The 16,440-nt window shown below is 41.2% G+C and overlaps 1 protein-coding gene across 2 annotated transcripts in view; it reads right to left on the bottom strand.

Moving 5' to 3' along the window:
• Positions 1-379: 379 nt before the first annotated feature.
• The window catches only part of NR4A3 (nuclear receptor subfamily 4 group A member 3), a 39,095-nt gene continuing 23,034 nt past the window's right edge, over positions 380-16,440 (bottom strand). For both annotated transcript variants that reach the window (XM_072959813.1, XM_072959812.1), the window contains 2 exons: positions 15,482-15,660; positions 380-3,640 (listed from right to left, as the gene is read on the bottom strand). In XM_072959813.1, the coding sequence (XP_072815914.1) occupies positions 3,393-3,640; positions 15,482-15,660 (427 nt within the window). In that variant the 3' untranslated portion in view covers positions 380-3,392. The remainder of the gene's footprint in view (positions 3,641-15,481; positions 15,661-16,440) is intronic.

Here is a 16,440-nt window from a genome sequence, read left to right as displayed (position 1 = left end):
CCAACATCTTGATCTAGAAATAGATCCTTCATACCCCTAAATGATACTTGCAGGCAACAAATTGTGAGCTCCACTTAAGTTACATGCAGTTGAAAGAAAAACAGCTCCATACACTGTGCCTGTTTGTATCTTCTCAAAGCACCCAACTGCACTTTGCCCGCGGGAAGTAGTCAATAAATGGTTATTGAATTTAGAATGTCCTTCTTCTCAATCAGTAAGGTTTAATATATTTCCAATTCAGAATGCCTATTAATTTTTCAGCATTAGTAGGCCTTTTAAAAAATCCATTTGGGATATGTTTAAGAGTTCACAGCAAATGCTATTATATAAATGATTAAGAAAATACTGTTAAATGAAGCATGCTTATTCAACACACCAGTAGCCATTGATAAAATGTAATTTAATTTAATCATTTAAATTTACACTGTTAATGTACAAGAGCATTTCTTTCAAACACAGGTTAACACACACGAAAGAGCAATGCTGTTAGAGGAGCAGAGAAACTTTGGAAAACTCTGCTGTCTGAAATAAAAGCAAGGCACTCTCCATAAACAGCTGGTGGATTCCTGATTTCCGCCCACAGAAGGCATGTTCGCACTGAGAGAGCTCTCCCACAACGGAAGAATCACCTGCTTTAATTCTTGCTGTCCTCTTCTGAGCTAGATTGGTCATCCACTCTGTATAAACTTGTGTGTCAACAATAAGACAAAAAAGAGAGTTGAACTGATAGATGACTTGGGGGGGCTCTCACCGTTGTAATAACTATGGAAGACAGAACACTGGCTATAATCTTTACTTTCGGCACTAGTGTCTGGACCTATAACTAAAAACCTTCTTCATTTCTTCCAACAAATCAATATCGGCTAAAAAGTCTTTTTCCTTAAATCTGATGAGTGTAAAAATAAAAAGTGACAGCATTCCTCTAGGGCTCTGTATTTTTGTTTTGTTTTGTTTTGTTTTTCCTTTACAGACATGACAAAAAACAAAACAAAACAAAACAAAACAAAAAGAAGGATTAATGTTCCAAGACTAACTGCACAAAAGGGTTATGTATGCACAGTATTTCTAATTTATTCAAATTCAATTTGAATTTGGTCTGAAGCTAGTTTGTATGAAATGTTAGCTTTCCTGGTATTTAATAATGTTTATTATATTTGCATATAAGCTCAAAAATTACTGGAAAAGTACTACTTTATTCTTGGTAAAATGTGAATATTAGTGGTTATTTTTAAAAGCCTGTTTTCCCAAAGATGCAGTAAGAGTAAAGAGACTATGGAAAGGAGAATTAGGTCCTAGTCTTGATTCTGTTACCAGCTATTTGACCTTGGGTAACTCTTTATCCCTTGCTGGGCCCCAGTTTTCTCCTCTATGAATTTCAGGGGAGATGCACTAGTTGACAAGTCAGGCCACTTGTAAGTCTAACATTCCAAGATCCCAACATTCCAGATCCTATCATCTTGATATAAAAATAATAATCTTTCATAAAAGCTCACAGAAACATAATACATGATCAAATAAGAACGACTCTTGGAAAAAAACATATGATTTTCTATCTGGGTTATCCTTTGCAGCAATTAGGCAATTCATTTGGCATTTGTTTGATTGTATAATTTAATGACAATATAAACAGCATAGTTTTGTTATTAGTCCTTTAAAAAGACTGAAGCAAAAATGATTTAAAGCTAACAAAAACTACTATAACATCAGTCTGACATTCAAAGTTTGTTTCTTAGCAAAATGGCCAGAGATATTTTGACTTGATACAGAGTATATAATATAAAGACTTTTAGACCTAAAAATCTTCAAACATTATTTGAATTTAGCAAAACATAAGCAAAGATTTAATATCAAAGTGCTAAACAGTACTGCCTTAAAAGTCACTGCAAATGAACCATAAAATAACAGCATGGGAATTAACACTTATGGTACAAATGGTTAATAAAAAGACACATTATAAATATATATATGTAACCTGCTATATTTATATATATATTTGCTTATTTAATTTCTAATTGGTGTATCCAAGTTCACTGTGAACACCCCATTTAAGTACTCTGTAACTCAGCTTCTAGGAGCTGGTGGTCTTGCAATAAATACAGGCAAAGCTATTACAATATAACGTGCATACAAATGTTTATACAAATAAGGACACTATGCAACAAATCATCTCATAATAATATGGCATCAACAGTATAAACATACAAAAGGGAGTACGAACACGGAATGTTGAAACGCAGCCCACTAATCCTTTCTAGTATTCACATTCATACTATTTTTTTAAATAAGACTTGCTTGCTCTCCAAAATTGTCTCTTTAACAGATAAAAAATTTAATGATATATATTCAAAAAACCTTATTATCCCTGGTGCTTACCCTGTGTGATCCATTCCTAATTATTTGCATGTTAACTTACTGAATGCTCCTGGGGCTTCTGAATGAATGTGTCAGTCAGTTGCTATAACTGAAGAAAGTTTAGGGAATTCTGGCTGGATTTATAGAAAACAACAAAAAAATGCTATACGCAATCCATCTCATAATCTGAGCCCCCTTCAGTACAGTTGGACAGTCAGGGCAGGGATCTGGATCCATCAAGAATGGCCCAAAATCTTGGATGGACCATACCTCAGAAGGGTTCCACAGGGCAGGTGGACAAAGCCTCTGCTAGGAAAATTAGCATGTGCATTTGTTAACATGACTGCCTCCTTTTTATTTACACATAAAATAAAGGAGAGTTAATAAACAAGACTTAGTAAGACAGCACTTTAAAAATTGCACTTGCATATGGAAGCGAACAGCCATTATCATTTTGCTATGTCTGATTTATAGGTAATCCTCCATCTTTCACTGTTTGTTAAAACAAAATAAAGGAAGAAAGAAAACAAGAGGGAATTTCTGCTTTGTTTGCACCACATACATACCCTTGATACAAAAAATGTATTCTAAAGGGATCAATCTCAAGACACATCCTACCCTGGCGAACAGCCCTTGGCTGTTCTTGTTTTTAAATACAAACCAACTATAATTGTATTCCCCAGAAAGAGTTTTAAAAACAGTTATATTACCCTTTTTATTCCTGCTGGGAAAGCATCGTCCAAAAGTGCTCTGTTAGCAATTTCTTAGAAAACCCTCATGAACTATATACCCCGCCTCCCGCCCTAACCCCAAAGCCTAAATATAAAACACAACCCCAACACAATACTCTGCAAGTTTTCTGGCTTTCAGTTGTAAAGAAAAGTGCCAGAAAAAAAAAAAAAGTCTTTCTTTTCTACAGGAGCTGCTTTTTCTCTTATGGAAGGGCAGAAAATGGTAGGTGTCCAGACCCATCCCTCTGGCTGCTTAGCAAGCGGCTGCTAGCTGATAACCAGGCAGCTTCCTGCTCAGGCTGTTCCTGCTCAGAAAGGCAGGGTGTCCAGGAAGAGCTTGTCAATGATGGAGGGTGGAGACACCAAGTCTTCCAGCTTCAGGTAGAAGATGCGCTGGAGGCCCAGGGTGCAGATCTTGCGCAGTTCTACCAGGGCGTGCAGGACCTTGGGCTCGGCGGGCTCCAAAGCCTGTCCCTTGCTCTGGTGTTCTTTTAAGCTGCTCGTGATCTTGTTGCATAGCTCCTCCACTCTCTTTGGTTCTTTTAACCCATGTCGTTCTGCAGAGGGGTAGAAAATGGCAAACTGAGGAGGCAGTTACATCCTAAAAAACTTTGAATCCTGAATGAAGGCCTGTGTCCTGTTCTGCCAGTTGGGATGGCATTTTACAGTTAAAGTGCCCTCCCTCTCAGAGGTAGTTCATGGCCTTGGGTATTTAAATAGCACCAGGGGTTGACTCTCAGCCCTGTCACTTACTCACTGAGCCCCAGTTTCCTTATAAAATGAAGACAATAATTGTACCCAATCCAGGGCTTCTGGGAGGACCAGCTTGGGTGAATAACGCAGACGACACACATTGAATGGCGGGGTGGTTATTATTTTGCACGCATCATCTGACTGAGGTCTGACGAAAGCCTGGTCAGGAAGGAACTCTTTTTCAGAGTGACATGGAAACACATCCAGGCAAATGAATTAATGGTCCATCTTGACAGACACTCGCTTGGTGGTGGTGGGGGCTGTAAGTTCCATTTGCAAAGGCTGCCCCCCAAGACCGCATATGGATACAAAGTGCCTTCTTGGGTTTTCATGCTAATCAGCATTGAGAAGAATAGAGATTTTCTTTTCCTTGTCCCTTCCCTCCGCCCCTTAAAACACCCATTGACCCACACCAGACACTCTGTACAAAATACATGTCCCCCTGCTGTGGAGATGGAAAAGTTAAAGAGAGGGAGGAGGCCCAGAAGGAGGCGGTGCAAGCGTTTTGTAATGTGGCAAAGCATGAATACCGGTATCTCATATTTTATAAAATAATATATAAAATTATCCTCATATTAAATATTATGATCCCTTATTTTACATATAAGGTTAAAAAATATCCCCATAGTCACACAGCTGCTAAAAGCTGGGATTTGAACCCAGTCTTCTGAGGCAGATTCTGTCCTCTTGCTCCAGACTGCAGTTGCATCTCCTTGTAAAGAGAAAGGAGCCTGATGCCCAGTACAGACCAGTTTGCTCTCCCTCAGCATGTAGATATCAGAGACTCTTTCCTGAGAGATGAGCTTGGCCTCTGTTATCTCAGTCAAAGTTTTCATCCCTCAGCGTATTTACATGTAAAGTAATAATTCTTGAGAAATAGATGACATCTATCCAGTGGGAAATTAAGTATTAGTTTTCAATTTTTAATTTTTTTTTAATTGGGAATATTTTTGTTAGAAAGGTAAATTCCAAAAGTCATTGGGAAAAAAATGAAGCAACTATCCAGACTTTGTTTTTTCTCTTGCCCTAAATAAAAGGAGGCCCAGGAACAAGGCAATCTGCATCTTCCCCGGCTTGGCTGGTTGTGTACGACTTGGGTGAGTGCCTTCTTCCCTAGGGCACATATGGAAAGGATTTGATGACCTCTAAGGTCACCTCCAGCTCTGATGTATATTTATATATGTTTATAATTATATTAAAGTACAACCATGAAAATTGCCAGCAGCATCTCAGTGGGTTGTAACTTGCAAGCATCTCATCTCAGTGCAACACAATATAGAGAAAAAGTGACTGGACTTGTGGAGTCAGAGAGATTCAGGTTCCAGTTTTGGTTCTGTTATATACTAACCATGTGACCTAATTGTTCTGTTTCAATGTCCTCCCAGGAAAATGGGGACTACAGGGTGGCAGATACACAAAGTCTTTGTTGTAGTCTTCTCCATTCATTTCTGTGTTTCTTACATATTATACAATAAATTAAAAGAAAAAGTGTGATTATAATAAAACCTACCTTTGAGGGTTATTGTGAGGCTCAGCTAAGATGATGCTACAGGGAAGTGTACTGCACTGTACATCATGGTACAGTCAGCACCTAAGACCATACCTATGCATGGCAAATGGCTGGCAACTGCAGAGTGAAAGTCCATAAAGTCCACTTACTCCCAAGCTTTGCAGTGCAGGATTCTGCTTTTCCCTAGGAAACTATTAGCTATTCAGCCCAGGTGCAAACCTGTACTCTATGGCTTATCTTTATTAAGTACATAGTTCCCTTGTTTCAGTTTCAGAAGTACCCAAGAGTGAACTTCAACAGCAACAGTGCTCTGCCTAAAGTTTTATTTTCCTCTCAAAAGCAAAAAAGCAGACTGCAAATTTGGCAGTAAATTTCAATAGCTACAAAATGTTCATAGCCTCTGATCAAGTAATCCCACCCTTGGGAATTTATCTGAAGGAAACATTCAAAAGAAGAATAACCCTGTATGCATGAAGACATTTGGGGTACATTAAAGTTTTAAAAAATGGGAAAAGATAAAGGGAAGAAGAATAGGAGAACTGTTAAGTGAAAAATGGTATGTCCTCATAATGGAAGACTCTGTAGACATCAAAAAGGACAAATAGGCTATGAAATGACATGGAAAAAATATATAATACCACATTAAATAAAGAATAGACTATAAACATGGTATCTAAGCTGTGATTATATCTATGCAAAAATTATTTCTGCATGTGGAGAAAGATGAGAGGAAATAGGAAAGTGAAAATATTCATGAGATTGTGAGATAACTCCTTTCCTTTCTTTTAAAATATCCAGGTTAATGCTATTGGTGTAATAAACAAGTTTAAAATAGAACAAACTGGGATTTAGTCCTTTGTGAAGCCCTCTGGTTGCTGTAACGCGGTCAGTCATCCTACTGATAGTAAATTCTATTAAATACTGAAATATATCAAATTAGCTTCATAACCCAGGCAGAGATGCTCTTCCCAGAATAAAACACCAATCCATTGATTTAAGCTTTCCCTTCCTTTCAGCGCCTCACGTCTTGCATTATAGTCAAGATCCCATATTCATTATCAGGATAAAGAAACTGAGCAATGTGTGGGCTGGATTTCGGGAGGGGGTTGATTATGGAACCTTGTAACCAGACTTTCTCATGGCCAAACTCGCAGAAGGTGCCTTGGAGTTTTCCCTGCTCTCCAACCAGTTGTGACTGCTCGATAACTATGGCAACCATTATTTATTCAGTGAATTCAAGTGGAGATCGATACCTCCTGCCAGCTGGATCAACCCTAGGCCTGGAATTCCTTGAGGAATTCAGAGACACTCCTGTTAGAAGCCAAAGGCACCTTCTTTGTTGTTTTGAACAGCTCCTGGATTTGTGGCTTCTTTACTCTTTCAAACAGGCTGAGATAAAATTCAGTCTCCATGCAAACTACTGCCAGCAGCCAGCAAGATCTTTAAATCACCAGGGAGTCACTAAGTGTCTGGGACCTTCCTAGTAATTTGAAATTCCTTAAAACCCCAATCACTGACATTTTAGGTCAAGGGACCCCCTTTCTTCTTGTAGCTTGGTAAACAAAGCTGCAAAGCTGATAAATAGAGAGTTCAGAAATTCTGGGGGAAATCGGACATTTGGATTCCCCCACTTCCTACAGAATTATACACAGATTCAGTTTAAGATCTTTGTCCACCATGAAACAAAACAAGCTTCTCAGTATTTCTTGCATTTTGATCTACATCATTTTTATCCAATACTTCAGTATTTTAACTCGGCTTTATGCATCCAAAACTTTAAAATACAACTTATAGAAATGGTTACATAATGGACTTATGTGTCATAACCATAGAATATATGAACTGGAAAGAATTTGAATCATTTAGTTCAAACTTTCTCCCCAAGATGAGAATCTCTACTACAAGGTATCAGAAAAAGAGTGCCCAGCACCAGCTGGACTGGGAGTTCACTATTTCACCCTGGTTAAAAAAATATTTAATAGTACCTTATATTACACTGTTTTACTTAGATTATTTTGTTGAGCCCTCATACTAACCCCGTGAATTAGACAGGACAAAGATGATCTTATTTAATGAATAAGGAGGCTAAGTTACAGAGAGCTAAGTGATTTGCCTATGGTCAAAACTAGCAAATGGCTAATTTCTTTCACTCCAAATCCAGACATATTTCTATTATATTTGGTTGCCTTGAACATTGCTAGAATGTTCCTCTTCATCCTGAGATGAACTCAGCCTCCCTATAACCCCCTCCTACTTTCTGTGTACCTAATTAGCTAATTGATTAATTACTTCTTTCAACAAATATTTGAGTACCTATTCTGTGCCAAGCAGTGTTATAGCCACTGGGGTTGGAGAAGTGAACAAAGCAAAGAGACAACAGATACCACTTCTAACCAGCATGGTGCTTGTATCTAAAGACATTGCTGGATTACTGTGCATGCGGCTATCTGTGCCACAGACATCTCTGCTAAGAGAGAGAGGAAGGAAGGTACGGAGGAGGAGGAGAGAGAGGAGGGAGTGAGAGAGGGAGAGGGAAGGAAAGAGAAAGAAGGGGGAGAAAGGGGGAGGGACTGACTGAGTGAAATAATAAAACTCTCTAAATAGCTACAAATAAATCTGTGCTCATGTTTTGCTTTTCACCTGGGCAAGATCTATTCATCCTTCTGATTGCAGATCAACTATTTCTTCAAGGAAGCGTCCCTTTTTACAGCCAGTCTAGATCGTATTCTCCTATGGCACTCTATCTTTCCCCTTTGAAGGATAAAACAGGCTGCGACTACTGCCTGCCTCAGCCCCACGGGGCCATGGACTGGGTTTGCTCACCACCGTCTCCTCAGCACCCAGCCTACTCACTGCATAGAAATCACCCAATAAATACCTGTTAAGTGAATATGTTAATGGAGGATCGAGGACCTGTAAAATATGATTAAATGAATACTAAACAGGTGGGTTGCTCAGAATAAATATATACATTGGCATTACTAAGAAGCTGTCAACAGTAAAGAACTCAACAAACTCGAAAACCTGCCACATTGGAAGTTTTGGAACCCAGATTTCCTGGATGTAAAGCCTCGCTTTATCACTTATTAGCTGGGTGACTTTCGGTCTGTTTCTGCATTTGTAAAACAAGGCTAATACCAGAACTGCCTTATGTCAGGCGAATGTGATAACCACTACACTAATGGAAACCCATGGGAACTGCCTTATAAATTGTGAGAATTGAACGAATTACGACACGTGCAGTATTTGGTACAATGCCTCATATACAGTAAGTCTTTAATAAATATTAGCAAGTAGCCTCTATATCCCAAACTCAACTCATTAGCTTTCCCTTCAAATTAGCCACTCCTGAGTTGGCCTATTAATAATTCCGCAGTCCTCACCATCACTCTCACAATCATGACTAGCAATTCCTTCTCCCCTGGCTCATCATATTTAATCTACTGCAAGAACTTTGTTATTCTTTCTGCAATGTTCCTTGCCTCTATCTTCTCTCAGTCTCACTGCCTCTGGACCAGGTTTTCAGTATCTGTTACTCAGATTGTGTGAATAGCTTTTGACTGGTCTCTCTACTTCCCATCTCTGCTGAATCCATCTCAGGTACTTCTAAATCTATTTACTAAAGAATATTAAACAACACACATGGAGGCCCCTGGGCACAGTGCCTGGCACTGAGTATTTTTAAATGGGAGCTATTATTAGTTTCATGGGATCCTAATTACTGAAAGTCCCTCATCCCTTGCTACTCAGGTGTGATCCCTGGATCAGCAGCATCAACATCAACTGGGAGCTTGTTAGAAATGCAGACTCTCAGGCCTTGCCCAAGACCTATCTGATCAGAGCCTGCAATTTAACAAGATGTCCAGTGATTTGTGTGCATGTGAAAACTGAAGAAGCTCTGTTATAATCAATCCCAGACCCCAAAAGACGCTTGACTCAGTCTGCACCTGGTGTCATTTAGTCTCTTTGTAAACCTCACTCCCCAAGGCAGGAAACTCACCTCTCATGAGTGCTTTTTCTGATTTCAAAATAGTTCTGTCTATTAAAAGGCTTTTCTTATGTTGAGCTAAATTTTGCCTTTCTACAGTTTCCAGGTCTGCCTCTTAGGCCCACACAAGACACGCCAAATCATCTTCCTCATGGCAAGGAGCAGGGGATGAAGAAAGGGGTGGTGGTACCATCAGGAGCTCCAAGAAGAAAAAGCAACCTCTTTTGTTTTTGAGCAGGTCTTGGCGCAGGCCAGCCCAGCAACAGCAATAATGCAGGTCCAGCCAAAGAGGAAGGAGAAGGGGGCTCCTGGGGAGAGATGTGTGTGTAACTCAAACACCAACTAACAAACAGGACTTCCTGTTCAGAGCTCCACTTCTTTCTCTGGGAAGTCATCTCACCGCTATTTCTCATGTAGTAATAACATCCTTTACAGATAGGCAGTCCCAGAGACACTGGGCCCACACTGATCAGGAAGCCACAAGTCGGTCAGCAACCCGTACTCAGGCGGTAATAGTTCTTTTCAATCTTCTGTCTTTGATTTATTAGTGCAGGTGTCTGTCTCCCCAGTGGAACCAAAAGCTCTTTGAGGATAAGGGATTTCACGCCTGGCACATAGCAAATGCTCAGTAAATACTACAGAGCCAATCTGAATTGAAATAAGGTCGTTCTCAGGGATTCAGACTATTTTCTAATAACGAGGTGGTGAACTAAAAAGAAGTAATTCAAATTTTCCTAATCTGGGAGCCTTTTTGCTATTCATAATTAACCCATTCGTTCAACCAGTATTTGCCTACTGCCAGACACCTTTCAATGCTAAAGTAACTGTAAAGATGAATAAGGCTCTCCCTGCCCTTAAGAAACCCTGAGTCTAGTTGGAAAAGAAAGACACAAAGAAATTAATGTGATGTGTACAAACAACTGCAGGGATTCATGAACATTTTTACGAATTCTTAGAACAGCTAGCTCTTTCTAGAAGTAAAACTACCATTTAGGATCATAATAATGAACGTTTGTCTAGTATTTTTTCTCTGCAAAGTACACATTAGCTCATTTAATCTTTACAAGGCACCTACAAGTGGATTTCATCATTCCTGTGAAAAACAAGAAAACTGAGATTCAGAGAGGATCAGGAACTTGCCCAAGATTGCACAGCTAGGAAGCAGCAGGGTGAAGACTTGAACTCAGTTCTCCAATCTCCAAATCCCACCACAACCCTTCTCTCCTACCTTTTTAGAAAGCAATATTGCCCTGCCAAGTTTTGGGTTTTCCTTGCAATGTAGCTGATGGCTATATATGACATAAAAACAGGGTAACCAGGTAACCACTGAGAGTGACGAAGAGTGCTCTGGGAAGACAGGTGGTGGAGGCTGTGGCAGGATCAGTCACCTGCCGGGTCCTGTCATGTCATTGTTTTATTGCTTCCTGCCCCTGGTTCTGCTGGCTTTCCTCCTCCTCAATCTTAGAATCTGTGTCCCAGTAAAACCAGGAAAAAGACTACAGAGAAAAGAAAGGAGTCACTTTCTACCTGGTAGAAGACATGAGTAAGGAAAAGAAAGCCACGGGGAGCATTCTTTTAGTGTCATGTTTTATAAAATGGCATTTGGGCACTCAACATTTCCACCACTATCTGGTTCCACACTGCCTTTTCAATCTTATTTCCCTTTTTACTATATGGGAAATGCATTTTATTCCAAGGTTAGGCGAAAATCCTAGGCCATAAGATTAATATTACATACAATCAATTTTTTTCCCTGAAAATTCTTTAAATTTCCCAAAGGTGCAGGACATGTTCTCAGCTCTCACCACCAGAAGCAGAGAGACTGTGACCCACAGCGGATTCATGTCTTCTCTCTCAGGCTCACTCTAGGACACACAGCTATCAAGGGTAATAGCTTGCACTCTTTTAATTTTCTGTTGTTTCTACTGAGATTATATATACGATTATAAACATATATCATGTAACTCCACCATATGTGCTTTTCCTCAAAATGTGCTGAAATGTTCCACTGCCATACCCTTGCTATGCTGTTTCCTTGGCCTGGAATGCCCTTCCTCTAAGTGGCCTCATTTCTTGATGCCACCTCCGTGGGAAGCCACTTATGACCAGTACCTCCATGTTTCTTCACCCACAAAGTGCTCGCGGTAATCTGGACTTCCCCTGCACTAAATCTACACCTTTAAGGACCTGAGGGCTCACCATCATACACTGAGTTCATGACCTCATCATCATCTATGACTTCCTAGAAGATTATACACTTTTTGACAGAAGAATTCACACGGCTCATCCCTGCATCCCTAGAAGCTATCATCCGGTGTTAGGGCCTCAATATTTATTTAAAGAATGGATACTTATAAAATGGTAATTCCCCACTAATTTTCTATTTGAGGGGCTTCTTATTTATTAAACATAACTAACAGCACCGAGATATCAGTTCATTGGTATTCCATCAGAAGCAAAGCATTTCCATCATTCCTACGTCAGGGATGTGGCACCAGCAAAAGGGAGTGATTAGGGTAGATGAACTGGGGACCTAAAAACACATGGCAACTACAACTGTGGGGAACTCCCTTTTACTGTGAGAAAGGAGAGTGATCTGAAAGAAACCATTTCCTGCCCCACCTCACCACCTAGTTTTTCACGAGCGCACATAGAAAGAGGAGAGGAAGGAAAAAAAAAATAAAAAGAATTAGAAAAAAAAAAGCCAAGTTTGTGCAAACTACCAATACTGTCCAGATTCTTAATGACTTTCCTGGAAGCAAGACTGGGTAAATTTCTAAGACCTCATTTCCTTTTCATGAGTTCTGAGTGGTTTAGGAGCAATTTGGGGATGAATTTTCCGATGCCAATAGCCCAACTGATATTCCACAATCTCCCTTTCTGATCAATGATGCTTATTCAGAAGTCAAGACTTCAAGGGAGCCCATATTCAAATGAAAATTAATATCCACAACAATATGCACTGCTGTTGCCCCAGAACTGCCTTTTCTGCCATTTCCTGATGCTTTCACACATTTCAAACCCCCTCCCAACCAGCACATCACAAAGAGAGTTCCGTGAGATCCAGAAATGAGAGAAGAAGGGCTTTTTTTTTCCTTGGGTGTTGCAATCACAGCACCTGTAACAACCGGTTGTGCACAGGCTGTAGGACTGAGCGCAGGAATCAGAACCACCCCACCGAGGACTGGGCCCACTGTAAGTGCCCGGTGAGTGCAGCTGGATTCCTTTAATATCATTGTCCTTCTTCAAGCCTCTCTCAAGCATCCAAGGAGATACCTGTCAAACACACTGCCGTCTAAGGCCACCACTTGTTTCCTCATGTCTCTGAGTTTGATTTTGGACTGCCTAGGGCTTGAGGAAGGGGCAGGCACGTGCCTAATTTGAGGAAATCCCTGTCACCATCCCTCCACAATGGAACATAGGTGGATAGAGTGCCTGTTCTGAATCTAGTTTGGCTGCATTGCAAACCTGGTTTTCTGTAATCCTAATGTCACCTGATGGGATAGATGTTATTACTGCCATTTTACAGATAGGGAAACTGAAGTTCAGAGGAATGAAATGCATTTCTCAATAAACATTACTTATTAAATGCAGGGCCCCAGGTTTAAACCTGGAGGTGCTGGTCTCCAAAACCCATGCAGTTTCTGCCTCACCAAACTGCCCCTTCTCTGAGCAAGACTTTAGATAAATGGGCAGCGGCTGAGCAGCTATAACTGCTGGACACACAGCAAACTGGAGGCAGATTCAGGGCTAACACCACCTTCTCCTGATTCCTGTTCTGTCCTCTCTGCACTGAAATGTCAGTCTCTCCCGGCTGGGACTGCCTGGCACCCATCTACCGTGACTTCTACTGAAAGGGTAAAACAAACAAGACATAGGCCTCAAAGACCTTCTCTTGAGGTACACCTCTCACACCTGGACTGGCCTTTTCCCTTTTAGTCTCTTTCCTGTGAAAATCTGTTCTCAAAACCAGATATCAGGATAGACCTTCCTAAAATGCAAGCCTGTCCATGATGCTTGTCTGGTTAAAACTTTCTGTGGATCCTAATGGCTTTAAAGATAAACTCTAACCTTCTCACCTAAGTGTGAAAGGTTCTTCATGCCATGCCCCACCCTAACCTATCACAACAGTCTCATTTCCCCCTCACTCTATTTTTTTTTTAGACATTTCCTTTCTGAAACTTACCATAACCATATTTTCAATGGTTTTAGCAAATTTTTATTTATGTCTAGAATTCTCACTCCATCTATTTTAACCAGGAGACATCCTATGCTTTTGTCGAGAACCAGCTCATGTTACCTCTTTTGAGAAGACCACCCCCCAGAGGGGTCCCTCAGCACTCTGCCCACTCCCACACCCACCACGGCACTCAACACCCTGTATCACATGGATCCGTCTGCATGTTCTATCTCCTCCAGGGATGCCTGTTACCATCTCTGAAAACCCACTGACATGCAGCAGAGTGCCTAGATCAGGGAACACTTGGTGATTAACTACATGCAACACTCATCTCCACAGAGACGTGGCAACATGCTGGCTTTATTTACTGAAAGCAAAGGCTGGCTCTAGCTTTTGTATGTTTTTTAAAATTAACTAAATATCATACTTCCTAGTTTTGAAAGTGTAACTCTCCTAGGAGAATCCGAATGGTTTTGAAATTGAACTGAAGAGTTTCAGTTAAAAGTTAGCCTTTGAACCAATTTCATTCCAATTGTGCTGCAGTAATATGCTTGTGCCTTAAACCTGCTTATTTTCTTCAGGTTCTCCCTTATGGATGCCATTCGAAAGCCCTCTAAATCAAGTCCACACTCTTGGAGACTGCAGTTTGTTTTTGTTTTGTTAATGGCTCCCTTGGAAGTCTCTGGCAGCCCCCATTAAAAGAAGGGAGTTTCTCATCCAGGACCAAAGACCAGGAGGAGTCAGGTTCCACTCGGAACACTGAGGGAACATGCTAGTGTCTGATTCCTCCCACAGTACATGCCTTTACTCTTCTTGGCCTTCAAGTAAACTGTTCAGTGATGAACCAGCCTCGCCTCTTAAGATACTCCTACACATCTCACTTTAGCCAACAGGAGATGTCCCAAGAAGGTGCATATAAACAACGCACATTTCTGATGCATCAGAAAGAAGGGCCCATCTGCACCACAGGATGCTTTTGGACCTCTGTGAAACTCATCACCTGCCTGAGAAACTTGTTTTCCGTAGCCAAGAGTATATCAAGAATCTGAAACCCCATCCTCAGTCCAGCAGCCTAGCCTGTGCTTGGGTCCCATGAAAAGGGTGGGAGGTGAACCCTGGGTCTGGCTAGCCTTTCTGGAGCCTCTACCTATTGTCACTGCCTCACTGCCCCAGTCTGATCAAGAAGGATGAGACAGCACAGGGAACTCTGAAAGTGTGAAGGAGCAAAGGGGAGCTGGGGCCTGGGGCCCAGAGCAGCCACAGGGAGATAGTGTCCCCTCTCTCACCCACTGTGCCTTCCTCTCTCTCTCATTCTGTCTTGAAATCCTGTATTTCCCAAAAGATAGAGAGGGAGACATCTAGGGGGAAAAAAGAGTAATATAGAAGTTGAATATGTTTAAGGCTTCTGGTTCTCAACCCTTAAAAATTGTTGAGTAGAACCATTTTTGCTTTATACTAATTTTCCTCAGTCCTCTGTCAATCAAAGTTGCTAAATAAAGTTGTAAATAAATAAAGGTGTGTTTTAGGTGTGTGTAGTGCTTTGGGTTTACTCTGGGTTACTAGCCAAGGACTGGGAAGAGGGGATGACTCGCCTCTCCGCCGCACAGGGATAGGCTGGTTAAGGTAATCTTCCTTCAAACCTCCCTGTGAAAATGACCCTGAAACAGCTAGTCCAACAGTCCACAGAGCTCCTGTGGAAACTGGAAATTTAGACTGTCATGTATTGGGTTTGTGGACAATAACCAAATAGACGAGGAACCCTTTTTCCTGGAAGTTCCTGACAGTAAGTGCAGATGTATGTCTCTTGGTTGAAACTAGGGTAAACTTAGCAGATTTCTGAAAAACAGCAGTCATTTTCCTAATTTTCTGGTGTGTGTGTGACAGCCAAAGCCAGAATCCATGTGATACCAGGAAAGGGGAGGGGGGGGGGACACAGTCACTTGGGGTCACAGCGGGGTGGTGCTTACCTGTGATCATACTCAGTGCTGACAGGCAGGCTAAGGCTTGGATATCAAGGTTCAGGCTCTGCAAACTTAAGGAAAAGTCTTTAATGGAGTCGAGCCACTCCCCAAATCCACGAAGGCACTGAAGTCGATGCAGGACAAGTCCATTGCAGAATACAAACTTATCTTCAGCAGTGTTCGACCTACAAGAGAAAGCCATGGTGGGTGGGGGATAGAGATCTAATAAATAGGGCTGTTCAGTCTGTCCAGTGGGATAACATCATAACACCCAGGCACCAGACAGCCAGGGGGCAGCGTTCAAAACTTAGTGTGGTGCTGTGAAACCTGCCCAGACACCCTCAAGAACAAGACGGTGAGCATTAGCCCTGGGGATGCTCAGACTATGGTGTCTGCTTTCTCACTGCTAGAAGCAGTTGCTGGCTCACCTTGGGACAGGACCCGAGGAGGAGCAAGCACTTGTGGATGGTGGAGGTGGAGCCCAGTGCCCCATCTCTCTCTGTGGTGAACATGAGACTGCTCCCTTCAGTGCTCCTTCACCAGAATTTCTCTTTCATTTTCTTAAATGTCAAAAACTGATAAGGCCTGAGGCTAGACACTACAATTCCATTGTGCAGACTCTAAAAACACCAAGTCCCTGCAAGCGCCAGAAGTCAATCACAAACTGAAAAACAGTCTAAAGTTAAAAGAAAAAAGCTTTTATTTTGTGTCATGTTCTCTGCTTTTAACAGTGGGGCTGTAGAAGGCTATTTCTAAATCTGTCGTGATAGTTTATATCATGTCCATCAACATCCCATTCTTTTCTCATAAAAGGCGTCCTGGAACTGCCAGTTAGCACCACTTTGCAGGGGGGCCTTGGGCACTCTTTTAATCTTTCTGAATTTCCTTTTCCTTATCTATAAAACAGGGATTTTAATTGCTACCTCCAAAGAATCCTGTGGGAATTAAATAAAACAAAGGATTTG

The sequence above is a fragment of the Vicugna pacos genome, chromosome 4 (genome assembly GCF_048564905.1).
Source record: "Vicugna pacos chromosome 4, VicPac4, whole genome shotgun sequence".
Lineage (NCBI taxonomy): Eukaryota > Metazoa > Chordata > Mammalia > Artiodactyla > Camelidae > Vicugna > Vicugna pacos.
Note: the sequence above shows the minus strand (reverse complement) of the source record. Positions and strands in the feature narration are given on the sequence as shown.